This window comes from Panthera uncia, chromosome D1 (assembly GCF_023721935.1).
Source record: "Panthera uncia isolate 11264 chromosome D1, Puncia_PCG_1.0, whole genome shotgun sequence".
Taxonomy (NCBI): domain Eukaryota; kingdom Metazoa; phylum Chordata; class Mammalia; order Carnivora; family Felidae; genus Panthera; species Panthera uncia.
In genome coordinates, this window is record NC_064808.1 from 91,774,063 (window position 1) to 91,791,592 (window position 17,530).

Below are 17,530 nucleotides of genomic sequence, written 5' to 3' on the forward strand. Positions count from 1 at the left end.
CTTCTGGAGTAGCTTAAAGGACAAAGGGCGCTTCTGTGCATTTGTCAGATGTAGGTTGAAGGTGTTGGAGCGAGAAAATGGATACGGGTGGATGGTAACATTCCTGAAAGAAAGCAGGAAGGGAAGGGCTTCTCTGACTTGGAAAGAGGGTTTGGGCGGCAGTAACTGAAAGTTCTTTTTCCTTCCTCTTCCCTACCCTCCCATACTCTCAGACTTCTGGGGACACACACTGTCACAGAGGTACTCTCCTCCCCCTCTCCTCTGTAAGACCTGAATTTAGGTTACTGAGGGAAGGAAGAAGGAAAAGGCAACTAATTGATTTGATGGTCTACTCCTCACTAGGGACGGAGATAAGGTGGGTTTTTTTTTTTCCAGATTTTAAAGTTTATTTTTGAGAGAGCATGCGTGAGCAGGGGAGGGGCAGGGAGAGAATCCCAAGCAGGCTTCTGTCTGTCAGTGCAGAGCCTGATGTGGGGCTTGAACTCACAAATCGTGAGATCATGACCTGGGCCAAAACCAAGAGTCTGACACTCAACCGACTGAGCCACCTGGATGCCCCTAAGCTAAGGTTTAATACATCGTTTCATGTAATTATCACACCAAATCTGCAAAAAGAAGGAATGATTTCTGATTGTGCATGTGAGGAAACGGGCTCAGGTGAGTTACTGACTTGCCCAAGGGACACCAGTATTAAGAGAGCTGAGAAATTGGGGATGGCTGAGTCTGACTTCCACTTAACCCTGCTCACTAAGAACGGAGTCCAGGGGTGCCTGGGTGGCTCAGTCAGTTGAGCATCTGAATCTTGATTTCAGCTCAGGTCAGGGTTCCAGGATCATGGGATTGAGCCCTGCATTGGGCTCTGTGGAGAGTGTAGACCCTGCTTGAAAATCTTTCTCCCTCCACCTCTGCCCCCTCCCCACCTCATGCTCTTTCTCTCTCTAAATAATAAGAAGAACTGTGTTTAAAGCTTGCATTTAAAAACAAATTATTTTGAGAGCGCATGCATGCAAATGGGAGAGGGGCAGAGAGAGAGAGAGAGAGAGAGAGAGAGAGAGAGAGAGATTGATTGATTGATTGATTGATTCTCAAGCAGGGTCCACACACACCACAGAACCCAACATGGCACTTGAACCCAGGAACTGTGAGCTTGACCTGAGCTGAAACCAAGAGCCAGATGCTTAACCAACAGAGCCACCCGGAGGTCCCTAAAAGCTTGCATTTTTAACAACAACCCCTAGTTGGCAAGAAACCTAACGCAGAAGATCCTCTTCTGAGGAGTGTGTTGGAGCTATGGCTTAGGCCATTGGTAACCTATCGACCCTCGAGTCAACAGGCCCTCCTCACCCTGAGACTGTGCTGGTTCCAAAGCTCTGAATGGATTTCTGTTTAGACATAATAGCCTGCGTGGTGTCTGCCTTTCTAGTCTAGCCTGCAAGACCCCTTCTATTTATGAAGGACTTGAGAACAGCGCTAATCCTACCGCAGAACCTAACTACCACGTAATGATGTTTCTGTAGAAAAAGAAGGAACTTGGGATCCCAGAAACACGCTGCTCCTTATTTACAGGGAGACTGGGGCTTTTCCCAGCTCCAAGCCACTGATTGTGGTTCCCATGGCCTGGGCGGGGATTAGGGACCCCCTGCAGAACCGAGGCTAAGAGGGAGTAGGGTCAGAACACGGAGTCCAAGGAGCCGCGGGGTGGGGGTGCGTGAGGGAGCTGAGGCAGGGACGCCAGGGTTATGAGGGGGGCTAGGGTCCTGAGGTAGACAGGCCTCCAAGGTGGCAGCTGTAAGGAGCTGGCTGGGCTGTTTCCTACCCGTCAACCGCTGACGTCTTTGCCCCAAGCAGATCTTTCGTTTCTTCTCTTAAATATGCATAAAGTCCTTCTCCATATGATAAGCAGGCTCCTGTGAGACCTGGCCCCTACCCACTGCTCCACCTGCATCCGTCCACACCCCGTGCTCCCTGTTTCAGGGACAGCAACACTGACGTGCTGGCAGTTCCCAGCATGCATCGCGGTGTCTCCAGCTTCATAATAGCTGCTCAGGCCGGTCCCTTTGCCTGAAATGCTGTCTTGTTCACTGTTGATCATCTAAAACTCGGCTCAGGGGGGCGCTTGGGTGGCACTTAACCCGTCGGTGAAGCATCCAACTCTTGGTTTCAGCTCAGGGTCACGATCTCCCCGTTTGTGAGTTCGAGCCTCACGTCGGGCTCTGTGCTTGCAGTGTGGAACCTGCTTGGGATTCTCTCTCCCTTTCTCCTTCTGTCCCTCTGCCCCTCTCTCCCTCTCAAAATAAATGAACTTGAAAAGGAAATAAAACTTGGCTCAGAATTATCCTCTGAAGCTCTGCTTAACCCTGCCACCCTCCCCCAAACTCCTTAGTGCTCCTCAGTGCAGCCCACACATACCTCTTTTTTCTTTTCTTTTTTTTTTTTTATGTGCAACATTATACTGAAGCCATTTTCATGTGTGTCTACGCGAGGAGGGGCCGTGGCTTATTTTCTTTACACCCTGGCACCTACCACTGTTCCTAATAGCAATTCGACACCTATGTGGAACGGAGCTAAGATTTGATGCCCTAAACTGCCTTCTAGGGAGGGTCCCTCTAGACCGAGGCACTCCTTCCCCCACTTGCTGGGAGTGCTGTCTGCTGTGGCTCACAGTTGGGTCCCTCCCTAAAAACCGCCCTCAGCCAGATGTGATACCCAGCTGTGGTACCCAAAGTTACAGCCCTTCCCCAGGGACAGTCAGGAGCCAATGGCTGGTCCATGTGGGTCCTGTACCTTTAAAGGGCCATCCCAACTTCAGAGTCCCTGTGGGCCTCTCAGAGGCTTCTTGCTGCCCCTGTATCATGGGCACACACTCTCCCTCAGCCAGCCCTGCCGCCCCCCCCCTTGTGGGGGTGGTTCTAGAAGCACTTGTCAGTAAACCTCTTGCAAGGAATCTCCACTTCAGAGTCTATTCCTGGGGAACCCAGTCACCACATTCCTATATTGCTTCCCACTGGGTCTTGCCCTGTTGCCCTGTAAACCGGAATGCACTTTCCAGTTGTTTCCTGACCACTTGACATTCGAAGCCAGTGACTTTCCTGAGGGGTTTTTATTACTTGCAACAGTGGAGAAATGCACATGACATAAAAAGACTCCTTCAACGTTCCTTCAGGTCCTCCTGGGAAGACTCCACTCGGAATCCCCCTCTGCCCCTTTTCCGCTTATTTATCTCTACAGACTGGATGCGAAAGATTTAAATGGAGCAAAGTGGCTCATAATGGTGACTCTTACAAAGAACTCAGAAGAGATGAGCCAGTGTTTTTGAGGGAAGCCCAGTCACTGGTTGTTCCTGGGTCTTGGGGTGCAGGAGATGGGGTGGGTGGATTAGGACAAGAATTGTTCCCCGAGGTGGGGGGACAGCGGGATGGAGGGGGTAGAATGCAGTGACAGACTCCCTCAGCCCTACTTTGTCTCTTCAAATACGAGCATGTGCGGAGAGACTCAGCCTAGGCTAGGGGTTGAAATGGGGTGTGTGGAACCCAAGCGTGTGACGTCTAACCTGGGGCTAGAAGGAGGACTCTCGCTTCTCCGCGAAGGTGCACCCTTCCCAGAGATGAAGCACAAAGTAGGGACATCTGAGGCGGCAGCCAGGGACAGATGAGATCAGGAAGCGCCTCAGGACTTGGGCCCACCCGGAAGGACCTGTTTCAGGGCTGGGAGTAAGGGAATGGCCATGCCCGTCTGCATTACCAGAATTGAAAGGTTATTTGGTAAAAATGCTTTTATTACCTTGGTGCTGCTGCTTTTCCTATGCTTTTTTCCTTTTTCCAGCTGAAACAGATAGCCTTCGGAATTGCTGCGACCCACTTTCATTTGGTTTCTTTGGCTTGTCTCTGCGCTGAGTTGTGATTCGCTTTCTACCCTGGACAATATAGGTGGAAATGCGACGCTGGGCGAGGCCCCTTCGTTAGGCTGCACCTCCGTCAGCTGCTTTAAGGCCTGCTGATGTCGCTCCATGATCTGAGCGAGCTGGGAGTCCGGAGAAGCTCTCCCAGGCTGGCTGTCAGAGGGAGAATGGAATTTCCTGAATGGGGGGGAAAAAAAAACCAAACCACAACCCACAAATCTGTTAATAACACCTGGGTATATAGGACGTTGAGCAGAAAAGTCTTTTTGTACTTGAGGTATTCATCGCTCTCCAAATCAAACTCCTGACCTTCAGCTGAATCTTTGCATAAATACATTAACCTCTTAAAATCCTCCTAGTTTTTCTTTAGGGTAGTTTAGCTCTTGTTTGAGGACTTCCATTTAGTGCATTCGAAATCAAAAAACAAAAACAACAAACGCCCCTTGGAAACGTCAAAGACCTTCCCACTGTAAAATGCCTGGAAATGTTGGGTTAAATTGGAACAAATATCTTTTTAGTAAATACACGGTTGAATTTCTAAGAGAGACAGGGAAACTTCAAGACCACACACAAAAAAGGAACTAAAAGTAAAGCAGATTTCGGATAAGCTAAAGCTATGGCTTTCTTGGTGGGAGTTTTGCACCTATGGGCTTGAGTTTTGTTTTTTTTAATATTTGAGAGAGACAGAGACAGAATGCAAGTGGGTTGGGGCAGAGAGAGGGAGGCACAAAATCGGAAGCAGGCTCCAGGCTCCGAGCTGTCAGCACAGAGCCCGACGTGGGGCTCGAACTCACGGACCGTGAGATCACGACCTGAGCGGAAGTTGGATGCTCAACCGACTGAGCCACCCAGGCGCCCCTGGGCTTGAGTTTTAACACTTAACGCTGGTGTAGGATATGTGAAATCTTGGCCCCGTGTGGCATGGGGAATCCAGGGAGAGGCCTGCATACAGGCCTTGGAGAGCTACGTCTTCAAGAAACAGTTGGGTTAGTGAAAGTCACCAGCCTTGAGAATCTGCAAAGCAAGGCTGTTTGTCTTCGTCTAGGCTCTCAAGTGGAGAAAAAATTCCTTGTGAATTTCCACGGGACAGCGTTTGGGGTTCAAATTTACCTTCTCCACACAAACGTGGATTCCAGCACCAAAAAAATTAACATAAAAATGATCCTAGAAGAGGGCTCTCCCTGTTGTATCTGGCAGAACCAAATATAAAAGTTCTCTGGGGCGCCTGGGTGGCTCAGTTGGTGAGTGTCTGACTTCACCTCCGGTTATGATCTCACGGTTCATGAGTTCGAGCCCCACGTCGGGCTCTGTGCTGGCAGCTCGGAGCCTGGAGCCTGCTTCGGATTCTGTGTCTCCCTCTCTTTTGCTTTGTCCCTTCCCCACTCTCACTCTCTCTCTCTCTCTCAAAAATAAACATTTGAAAAAAAATTCTCTGGAGGGATAACCTCCTTCTCTAGCTTGCTTACGTGTCTTTAGACAAGATAGCCAAGCATACATTCACAATCCCAAATCCTAGAATATATGAGGAAATAATCCACTAAGTAGAAGAGCCCACAGGTGCACATGCACAAGAAACAGTGATGGATTTCTATGAACTTCTGATAATAGAATTTTAACATTTAAAAAATTTTTTATTATGTTTTAGAGAGTGTGAGCTGGGAAGGGGGCAGAGGGGGAGAGAATCTTTTTTTTAAATTTAATTTCTTAATTATCTTTTTAAATATTGTCAAATTGGTTTCTGTACAACACCCAGTGCTCATCCCAACAGAGAATCTTTTTTTAAATATTAATCTTTATTTTTGAAAGAAAGAACACGTATGAGTTGGGGAGAGTCAGAGACAGAGAGGGGGACATAGGATCCAAAGCAGGCTCTGTGCACTGACAGCAGAGAGCCTGAAGTGGGGCTCAAACTCACAAAAGGTGAGATCATGACCTGAACCCTGAACTCCTCTCACCCTGGAGAGAGAGAATCTTAAGCAGGCTTCATGAGCCTGACACAGGGCTGGATCCCATGACCCCAGGATCTTTATTCTCAACTCACTGAGCCACCCAGGAGCCCCTAGATAGCATTCTGAAGCATGTTTAAAGATTTTATTTAAAAAAAATTTTTTTTTAACGTTTATTTATTTTTTGAGACAGAGAGAGAGCATGAACGGGGGAGGGTCAGAGAGAGAGAGAGGGAGACACAGAATCCGAAACAGGCCCCAGGTTCTGAGCTGTCAGCACAGAGCCCGACGCGGGGCTCGAACTCACGGACCGTGAGATCATGACCTGAGCGAAGGTCGGACGCTTAACGGACCAAGCCACCCAGGCGCCCCAAGATTTTAAAGACCTGAGAGAAGAAATCAAAACCCTGAGAAACCAATTTTGGAAAAAAAAAAAAAAGGTTTTAATCAGAACCGAATAAAAATTCTAGACATGAAACATACCACTATTGAAATTTACTAAATTTTGATTAAAGTGCATACTAGACTCAGCTGAAGAAATTAGTGCATTTGGAAACTGGTGGGAGGAAACTTCTCAAGCACAGATAGATAAAAGATGAAATAAGAAACCGTTAAAGAGACCCAGAGTCTAGAATAACAGAATCTAGTATGCATGTATTTGGTGTTCCCGGAGGGAAAACAGTAACTATTTCCTGAGACAGGAGATATCCATAGGAAATAGTACATAATAATCAAAGGGAAAATGGATGGTAGTCTTTATGGAATTTATGAAAGCGATGAACCCTCAGATTTAGGAATCACAAGCAGGATTAAAAACTTCGTATCGAGACCTAACACAGGGAAACCTCAGAATACCAAAAACAAAGGGGGAAGCCTTGAGAAAAACAAAAGGAATGATAATTATATTGACAAAAACTTTTCAAAGAAACAGAAACCAGGAGATAGGAAAATGTTTTCCAACTCTTTACCAGGTTAAACTATAATTCAAGATAGAGAGTAAAGGTCCTTCAGGTAGATTTAGCAGTGACCTACCCTTGCTGAAAACCTTTCCAAAAGATCTACTTCAGGAAGAAAGAGTCAAATGGAAGAAAAATGGTGAGGCAGAGACATTAATAATCAGTTAAATTTAAAACACTCTCTACAAGAAGCCTTAACTTTTGGAGACCTAGGAACTACGAAAGATGCTGGAGGAAAAATGCGTGACTCAAAGGGCGATTGGATTAAAACAATCCAGCGATTCTGAATATGCTCTGGAAGAGAACAGAAATATTTTGCCTGGCTAAGTAAGTTTTTCAAAAACCTTGGGTTTTCAAAAACCTTGAGAAGTTGGGTGAATCTAGAGGGTATTATGCTCAGTGAATGAAGTCTGAGTCAAATACCATAGGATTCCACTCATAAATGAAATCTATAAACTATAAAAAGAATCAGTCCTGTAAATACGGAGAACAAACTGACAGTTGCCGGAGGGTAGGAGGTAAGGCGTTGGGAGAAGTGGGTGATGGAGAGAGGGAGATACAAGGCTTCCAGTTATGGAATGCATAAGTCATGGGAATAAAAGTCCTTGCATAAGGAATACAGTCAATGATACTGTAATAGCAATGTGATGGGACAGAGGGTAGTTACACTTGTGAACGTAGCATAATGTATAAACTTGTCAGATCACTAGTTTTGCAGCCGAAACTGACATTGTGCGTCAACTATATTCAAAATAGAGAAAGCGTATTTCCAAATCGGGAAAAAGTAACAAAATTCTATTCAATAAAAGACACAGACACACACACACAAAGGATAGCAACAGGGTGATGGAAAGGACAAATTAGGATGGTAGAAATAAATCCAGATATGATTATTACAGTAAACATAAGTAGATTAAAGCTGAAAATCTGCCCGCAAACAGAACAAAGCCAAACAAAAAATACATGTGATCTAAATGGTTTTATAGGAAAATTCTATGAAACTTCAAGTAATAGATAATTCCAATTGTATATCAAGTGTCCTAGAGGATGGAGAAAGGGGGAATACTCTGCAATTAGTTTTATAAGGTTGGTATAGTCTTGATAACCCATTCAGATAAGGCTAGTGGCAGATAGGAAAATTTTAAGCCAACCTCACTTCACGCATGTGAATGTTAAATCCTAAATAGTGTTAAAAAAATCAAATTAAGCAACATATTAAAAATACAATGTAATAAGTTAGGTTAATCCTAGGAATAAAAGGATGATGTCACATTAGGAAATCTATTAATAGGGGCACCTTCGGTGGCTCAGTCAGTTGAGCGACCGACTCCTGATTTTGGCTCAGGTCATGATCTTGTGGTTTAGTGGGTTCAAGCCCCATGCTGACCATACACAGAGCCTCTCTTTGTCTCTGCCCCTCCCCTGCTCATGCTCTCTTTGTCTCTCTCCAATAAAAATAAAAACTTAAAGGAAATCTGTTAATATATTTAACTACCTTAAAGGATTTAAAGAGAAAATTTTTCAATTGATGCAGGACAAGTCTTTGATAAAATTAAGTATCCATTTGTGATAAAAGCTCTCGGCAACAGGAATAGGAGACATTTCCTGTCTCCCCTCCCTATCTAGCAAAAGTTAAATATTTTTAATGGTGTGAATGTTAGAAGCGCTCCCTCTAAAGTCAGGAAACAAGACAGGGATGTCTGCTATCTATCACGATCTGTCTAGGAAGCCAGTTCTGAATTTTATTGACTGTTCCATACCTCCAGGTGAAGCACTGAGATGTGTTCTTCTCACTTCAGACATGCAAAATTGTCTACCTACTTTGAAAGTAAGCTCCTTGAAGGCACCCGGGCATCACATTACTTTTGTACCTTCTATAGAGCATTTTAGCACTGGATTTAGTGCATATCTGGTGTGTAATATACACATTTGATTGAATGACATCGGGACACGTCCCCTGATGTGAGTTTAAAAATAACTTTTTTTTTTTTTTTTGGTCTGATGATGGAAGCAATACATCTACACTGCAGGGAACTTGAACAATTCAGATTCAGAAAGTATGCAGAGGACATTAAAAATAAGTCCAATTTCTCTTGCCAGAAATAACTGCTATGGACATTTTGATGCATTTTTCCTCGTTTGTGCCTATTTCTGCATAGTAGAGCTCCTACTCCTTAGGTGTAAATTTGCACCTTACTGTTTGCTTTTTATAGAAGTATTTCTTTAAAATAGGTTTTTTTCATGTTTATTTTTGAGAAAGAGCACGAGCGGGGGGAGGGGCAGACAGAGAGGGAGACACAGAATCCAAAGCAGGCTCCAGGCCCTGACCTGTCAGCACAGAGCCCGAGGTGGGGCTCGAACCCATAAATTGCAAGATCATGACCTGAGCCGAAGTTGGACCCTTAACCTTCTGAGCCACCCAGGCGCCCCTATAGAAGTGTTTCTTTATAACCAAAGCTTTTTAATGGTTGCGTGACATTAAATACCATCATTAACGTTTCCTTATTGTTGGATTATTGTTGTCATTTTGGTAAATGATGGTATTTGGGGGCATACCTATATTTCCTTAGGATAACCACGTTGGAGACCGTTTCCTCCAAACATTACTTGTAACCCTCAAAATATACTGATTTTTTTTTTTTTTTTAAATTGGGTCCTCTCTCCTCCCATCCCTCCAACCTCTGGCTTAACTACAGTGGGAAAAGTAGAGGAGACTGGGAGGAAGAAAAGAAATACCTCGCAAGTGGGCTATGTGAGGCAGAAATCAGAGCCAGGGACATTGCTAGGCGATGTTTTCCTCTCCCTTGACCGTCCCCATGACCCACACCTTCTCCTGTCTCCAGTGGTCTCTCATAGCTCCTCTAGGAAAAAGTTGGGAAAAGGGAATTCTTACCATAATATTTCTAAGTTCTTATATTTCGTCTCTGTGTAAATCTGCTTGGGTTGCCTCCTATTTGTGGTTGATCCATTAACATTTACCGTAGGAAGAGACTGTGAGCCTTTCTGGCTCAGGGGCACTTGTCTCTTACTAAGCTCGTTTAGGTGGTTCAAGCCCACATTGGAAAGAGTGTGGATGTGTGGCTGCCGATGTGACGGCCTTTTCTCTTCTTGGCCTTCGCGTCCTCTTTGTTTGTGAACATCCGTCACTGACTGATATCCAGTAGAGTTGTTATACGATGCCTTATCAGAAGCCTGCTGTGCTGGGCCAAGTTTGTTGGAGGTTACTTTGGGATCCCGGCTCCTCAGTGCACTTGAGTCTTGTAAATCATCATTCGGGGCATTCATAATTACAATTGTTTCGTGCTTTATTGAAGGATCAGTGGGCTTATTCTGGTTCGGTTGCTGTCTGGGAGTGCTATTCTGGTTTCCCTGACAGACAGCCAGCTCCTCAGTCACCAAAGACTTCAGGCCACGCTGGCGTCGGTGCTGTTTCCGGATCTTGTGCTTGGCTGGTTTTCTGGAAGGCTGCTGACCGTTGGTGGTTTCAGAAGACTGACGTCTCAGTAGGTCGTTTGATTTTGCACTTTCACAGTGAGACCAGTGTTCTTGGTAATTCTAAAAAGAGACCTTCGGTTAACGTAAAGCTAAATGACCAGCATGCTTCACAATTTATATTAGTATTTTCCAAATTGCCAGTTAAGACTTCTGGGAAGTGACCACAGAATCGAAAGGAGATTATGAGTGGGGGGAGAGGGGGGACCTTTCCTAATTTCAGGATATGAGAGTGATTGAGTAATTCCTCTTGGCAGTTTCAGATTATGAATTTTCTAGAAGGAAGAAGAGAGCTTAGAATGGGCTTTATATTCAGGACTAGTCTTTGACTTCAAATGTAAAATGACGTATCACCACAGGGTGGGGAGGGGAAGGCGCTTTACCTCTACAGGGCTGCATTACAAAGAAGGTGCAGATCTATACCAAAATATGCAAGTTTATTCTAACTAAGACGAATATTTTTAAACATCTTAACCAGAAGGGACATCAGTGATCTGCTTACCAACCGGGTACAAATCTAATAGGAGATACAATTTAGATGATCAGATCTTCTTACTCATATGGGTCAGAAGCTAGAAATGACCTCTTCACCAGATGAAACAAATTAGATTTTATTCAGAGGATTATAAAGGAGGCCGCACTGTGATAGGACATCTGTGAAACCACAAGGGTTGTTTTGCTTCAGTTCCTTAATATAGCCTGTACTTAGGCAATCAAACATCTGGGGGAAATATTTCAATTTCAGAAAGGTCTTTATGCTTTTCAAAGTCTTGTAACAACAAAATGTACTCCTGGTATAATAGATACACTATGTAACTATATTGTGCTAAGCCATTTAGAAATATTTTCCAAGGAATAAAGCACTCATTACTTTGTGAAAAACTAGCAGAGTTAAGAGGCCTTTGGAAAAGAATGATTAAATGCTTAGTAAAAATAGTAAAGACCATATGCATCAGTGTGGAATATACCTGTGCCATATTTTTTCCTTTCTGAACACCTACTAAAAAATATGGCCTGTATCTATGCAATGTTAATTGAAAAATCCAAGTTACCTGGATCACTCGAGGGGGGGAAAACACCCTTTTTTTTTTTTTTTTTGCTCAAATTGTTTAAGCTTGCTATGAACAATGATCAAATTATTGCAGTGAGTTCAACTTTTTTTTCACTTTTCTGATAGAATTACTAGGACATCCTGTTCTCTGTAATAATAAATGGCATTCTGTTTCTAATGAAGTCTCCTTATAATGATTAGGTCGAGACTGTTAAATTTAACACAGTAATATACAATATTACTTTGCATGTCAGATTTTTAAGTCAGAATGGCTTATCTGAAATTTAGACTATGTTCTCCTCAGAATTTGAGCTTTCTGGAGGATTGGCCAGGCTCTGATTAGCTCGTCTAAACTTTACATTTTTACCTTTGGTACTCGAAAAAAGAAAAACTTCCTTTTTTTGTATTTCAGTTAAGAAAGGGGCACCTGGGTGGCTCAGTTGGTTAAGCATCTGACTTCGGCTCAGGTTATGATCTCGTGGTTCATGAGTTTGAGCCCTGCATCGGGCTCGGTGCTGACCGCTCAGAGCCTGGAGCCTGCTTCGGATTCTGTGTCCCCCCCCCCCCCCCCCACCGGCCTATCCCCTCTCAAAAATAAACATTAAAGAAAAACCGTTTTCCTTCCATGTGGTATATGGAGCTGCACGGGAGAAATGTGGGCACAGAGGCTCTGCAAATAGATAATCCAAGAGCATCGTTCCTTAAAGTGGACCCAGAAGAAAACGGCTATTTTACAGTCGTGTCAGTGTGTTAATGAAACACGGTGGCTCTTTTCATGGCTGTCATCCCTGTTTATGAAGGCAAAAAAGAAAAGTCACCTTTGCTATGATCTCTAAATATTTATTGATGCTGATGGTGTCACATAGAAGAGTATCTGTTCTGGGCGCCTGGGTGGCTCGGTCGGTTAAGCGTCTGACTCTTGATTTCCGGTTAAGCGTCTGACTCTCGATTTCAGCTCAGGTCATGATCTCCCAGTCGCGAGTGAGATCGAGCCCTGCGTTGGGCTCTGTGCTGACAGTGAGGAGCCTGCTTGGGAACATCCCTCGCTCTCTGCCCCTCCCTGGCTCACACTCTATCTCCGGCTCTCTTCCTCTCTCAAAATAAACAAACAATTAAAAAGAAACTTGTCCAGCCTTTTCATTGCTAGAAAAATAAGCGAACAGGAATTCTTTCTGCTGCCATCCTAGTCCTCCCTCCTCATTCCCACCGACAAAGAGGGGGAAAAAAAAAAAAGCTACCAAGAATTCTTTCTCTGGGGTCCCAGACCCAAAATCTTGGGTTACCACTTGGTTTTAATCATGTCCCACCTTTGCTGCTGACGATTCAGATTACAGTAGTACTCTTCATAGGGGGCTTTGTCAACAAGGCAGAGGACTCCTCATTTGAGGAAACTTCAATTGTCTCGAGTGTTAAATCCGCTATTATTCATGTGAGCGTAAGTGCCCAGAGATGGCATTTCAGTCCCCAGAAGGGAAGACATTTACGGGCTTGCTGTGATTTCTCTCACCTTGTGAGCAGGCTACTTGAGCTGTGTGGTTTCCTGAAGATTTATTTTCCTACAATTGAGGTGCCAGGTGTCACTTTTTAGGTCACAAGACCTGAGTTCCCTCAAGGTAATATACAAAGCCATTCTCAGGCTATTTAATCTCCATCAGCGCTGAAATCCTCTATTTTATCCTGCTCTCAACGGGGTTCTTTTGTTACCAACACTCACAACCGGTCCATGCCACATGCACTCAGAATAACGGCTTAATGGCACTAGGGTTCCCTGGCCCACACACACCCATGTCCATTGGAACAGCGTTTGCGTCGGGGAATCCTGGTGCCTCACGCTGGGAGGATGATTTCTTAGTAAGATCCGCACTTCGTTATTAACGTTTGTTCATACCGTGCCATCCAAGGGTAGTTTGTCCCCAACCCCGCAAAAGGCAGCGTCTGGCTGTTTCTCTTTGGCGGCTTTCCTGTTGCTATGCCATAAGCAGAGAGGAGGATGCATGGTGGTCTTAACCAAAGGTTCATCTGCTTTAAAACAAAAGCTGTTCTTGTCCTTAGTGACCCCGGTCGACCCTGGCGTCCTGAGGGTTGTGCCTGGGCTCCAGGGTCAGCTCTGACGTTGAGAAGTGTCTGTTGTGTTTATTAACAATGAAACGCAAATACTTTGAACTTGGGTTAGAAATTCTATCGGATAATAGTAAGAAAACTTAGAGCACACGTATTAACTGGCTCTAATTTATAGCATCAGGAAGGGAGGGTTCTGTGTTCAGATGAACAAAAGACGTCAAGAAGTCTTGACAGTATTGGAGCCAAAAGCAAAATAATAGGTCTTTGGGAAGGTGAGAAGTTACTTAGGATGTGATTACAAGGAACTTGACATTAACTAGTCAAAGATCCTACATACCCTGTCCTTCCTTTGCCTAGAAAGTCAACAGTTATTTCATTATTTTTTAAATGTTTATTTTTGAGAGAGAGCTCTCCTGAACCATGAGATCATGAGCCAAAATCAAGAGCTGGATGCTTAACCAACTGAGCCACCCAGGCATCCCAGTAGTTATTTTTTTTTTAAGTTTGTTTATTTTTGAGAGAGAGAGCTCTCATGCACATGAGTGGGGTAGGGGTGGGGGACAGAGAGAGAATCCCAAGCAGGCTCCGTGATGTCACCATGGAGCCTGATCTGGGGCTTGATCTCAGGATCCGTGAGCTCATGACCTGAGCTGAAGTCAAGAGTCAGACGCTTAGGGGCGACTGGGTGGCTCAGTCGGTTGAGTGTCCGACTTCAGCTCAGGTCATGATCTCACAGACCGTGAGTTCGAGCCCCGCGTCGGGCTCTGGGCTGATGACTCAGAGCCTGGAGCCTGCTTCTGATTCTGTGTCTCCCTCTCTGTCTGCCCCTCCCCCGTTCATGCTCTGTCTGTCTCAAAAATAAACGTAAAAAAAAAAAAAAAAAAAAGAGACGCTTAAATGACTGAGTCACCCAGGCGCCCCAAGAGTTATTTTAGAGTGGCAAGAAAGCAAATCTCCTATTTCATTTTTTTTTTTTTTTGAAGCTTTACTTAATTGGAGAACTTTGCATTTTTTTCTATTGGTGACCTGTTCCATGCCTGGGAAAGGATCTTCTGCTATTGGGAATGTGCTCCCTCACACTAGTCAGCAAAGTACTGGGTCTAGTTCTGGATACACAACGGAACTGGGATTTGGAATACCCAGGAACGTTCACAGGACAGCACAGAATGATTCAGGACAAGACCTATGTGGAAAGGTAGAGTGAAGAGGGATTAGTTGGTTTAAAGTAGAGACCTTAGGCACAAGTAGGATGCTTCCATAGAAAATAATGATGATGGGGCATCTGGGTGGCTCAGTTGGTTAAGCATCCGACTTCAGCTCAGGTCATGATCTCGCTGTTTGTGGGTTCAAGCCCCGCATCGGGCTCTGGGCTGACAGCTGGGAGCCTGGAGCCTGCTTCGGATTCTGTGACCCCCTCTCTCTCTGTCCCCCCCCCCCAAAAAAAGAAACATTTAAAAAATTCAAAAAAAGAAAAAAAATGATTATGACGACCATCAGTTGTCAGTATTTTTAAAGTGAGGGTGCATAAATTTAAATTGTCTCGGGACCTTGTTTCTGGTGTCTTTTTCTTGAGATGTTCATGTCTCGGGTGCCATGGTCTTCCATCCGGAAAGAAGGCACTAGATTTGGGTAGTTGAAGAGGAAAAGGAAAGGCAGCCTGCAGCATTGGTATGCTGAACGCCTGACTGGCGTGTAGGATGCAGCAGGGAATTAACAAATCCTTTTGAAATGAACAAATCCTTTGGAAGCATCCCATGGGCCACTCCGTATTGCTGCCATGTTAGGTCTAACGGTCATGAGATGCTTGGCTCCTCTTTATCTTCATTCAGGAGTGGGTTATAAACAAATGAGTTCTGGGCCACCTGGGTGGCTCTGTGGGTTAAGTGTCTGACTTCGGCTCAGGTCATGATCTTGTGGTTGATGGGTTCAAGCCCCACATTGGGCTCTCTGCTGTCAGCACAGAGCCCTCTTTGGATCCTCGGCCTGCCCCCCTCCCCCCCAAAAATAAACAAACCTCAAAAAATAAAATAAACACATGGTGGGAATGCAAGCTGGTGCAGCCACTCTGGAAAACAGTATGGAGGTTCCTCAAAAAACTAAAAATAGAACTACCCTACGACCCAGCAATTGCAATTCTGCCCATCTGGGCAGAAATCAGTTTTACCTATGGTGGGTAACTATTCTCAGGCATAAGAATAGACCTGTAAATAGAGGTGCCTGGGTGGCTCAGTCGGTTAAGCATCTGACAGCTCAGAGCCTGGAGCCTGCTTTGGATCCTATGTCTCCCTCTCTGTGCCTCTCCCACTCGCACTCTCTTTCTCAAAATAAGAAACCTTAAAAAAAAAAATACACCTGTAAGTAATAAGAAGTCAGTGGTGGATATTATTGATATTTAGCAGTAACCCTCGAAACCCATTTAAAATTCAGTCTAGCGAGTAACCTTTAACTGTTGGGCTCTTTGATGCCATTTGTCTACAGGATCAATGGCAGCGTTTTCAGTCTCTTTGGCATTCTGAATGGACGTCTTGTCGGTTACACTGATGGAGTAGGAGATCTAAGAGGGTAAAACAGAGAGAGCATGTTAACAAGTTTCTTCTTAGTCTTAGAGCCACAAGGCTCATGTGTGTAACCTAGAAAGAGACCCTGAAGGGCTGTGTTTTCTTTTCGGTTCAAGGATCTATCTCGGTCTTCAGGGACCTGGATTGTTCCTAAGGAAAATGGGAATAAATAACGTTTCCTCCTGTAGGCACGATGTGAGAATTGGTGCTTTGAGGTCAAACTACTATTTATTTTTTTTATTAAAAAACTTTTAAAAGTTATTTATTGAGAGAGAGAGCAAGAGTGGGGTAGGGACAGAGAGAGAAGGGAGAGAGAATCGCAAGCAGGCTCTGCACTGTCAGCACAGACCTGATGTGGGGCTCGAACTCCCAAACTGTGAGATCATGGCCCGAGCTGAGATCAAGAGTTGGACGCTTAACCGACTGAGCTACCCAGACGCCCTGTACTTTAAATGTTTGATATATACTCAGGGGACCCAGTTTTCGAACAGTTACCTGAACTGAATGTAGCAACAAATGTCGAGTATATCAAATGAGATACTAATGTAGTGAAATAACGCTGTACTTGAAGATAGCGACAACAACAACAGAAATAACAATATTCATTGGATGTGCATGGCGTGCTAGTGGCTGTCCTAAGCACTTAGCATATATTCTATCAGTTATAATATATTAAAGCTGATCAGGCATGTAACTATTAACTATTAACAGATGATCTGATTATCATCTCTCAGAGAGGTTAAGTAACTTGCCCAGAGTCAACAGCTAGTAAGTAGAGGCACCAAACAGTCTAATTCCAGAGCCTCATATTTCGCAATTTTGCTCAAGTAACTCACTTATTACAGATATCATCTTTGGGGCGCCTGGGTGGCTCAGTCGGTTGAGCGTCCAGCTTCAGCTCGGGTCACGGTTGGTGGGTTCGAGCCCCGTGTCGGGCTCTGTGCTGACAGCTCACAGCCCGGAGCCTGCTTCAGATTCTGTGTCTCCCTGTCTCTCTGCCCCTCCCCTGCCCATGTTCTGTCTCTCTCTCAAAAATGAATAAACGTTAAAAAAATTAAAAACGTAAAAACATAAAGAGCAATATCATCTTTGACTTGCAGAATTTGTAATGTTGGCACTTAGTGAATTTGAATGATGGAGAGTGAGCTTCTCGACTTTAGTCAGATGTTGGAATGACAAGATATCAGGCGACCCTGAAGTGATACAGTCTTAATGTTGGTAAAAGATTCTAGAGGTAATCCAGTATAACCATAGTACTTCTATACCATCCATTTGCTATTTAGACACATGCCCCAGGGGGCGCCTGCACAGCTCAGATGGTTGAGCATCCAACTCTTTTTTTTTTTTTTTTAATGTTTATTTATTTTTGAGACAGAGACAGAGCATGGATGGGGGAGGGGCAGAGAGAGAGGGAGACACAGAATCTGAAGCAGGCTCCGGGCTCTGAGCTGTCAGCACAGAGCCTGACGCGGGGCTCGAACTCATGGACCGCGAGATCATGACCCGAGCTGAAGTCGTCGGATGCTTAACCGACGGAGCCACCCAGGTGCCCTGAGCATCCAACTCTT

General features: G+C 44.6%; 1 protein-coding gene across 2 annotated transcripts in view; it reads right to left on the reverse strand.

The window, feature by feature from the left end:
* Nucleotides 1-17,530, reverse strand: part of JHY (junctional cadherin complex regulator) — a 59,922-nt gene that overhangs the window by 8,886 nt on the left and 33,506 nt on the right. The window contains exons 4-6 of one of the 2 annotated variants that reach the window (XM_049620720.1): nucleotides 15,845-15,958; nucleotides 9,694-10,355; nucleotides 3,781-4,075 (exon numbers count right to left, since the gene is read on the reverse strand). In XM_049620720.1, coding sequence (XP_049476677.1) covers nucleotides 3,781-4,075; nucleotides 9,694-10,355; nucleotides 15,845-15,958 — 1,071 coding nt within the window. The remainder of the gene's footprint in view (nucleotides 1-3,780; nucleotides 4,076-9,693; nucleotides 10,356-15,844; nucleotides 15,959-17,530) is intronic. The other variant, XM_049620729.1, reaches the window with a different exon arrangement.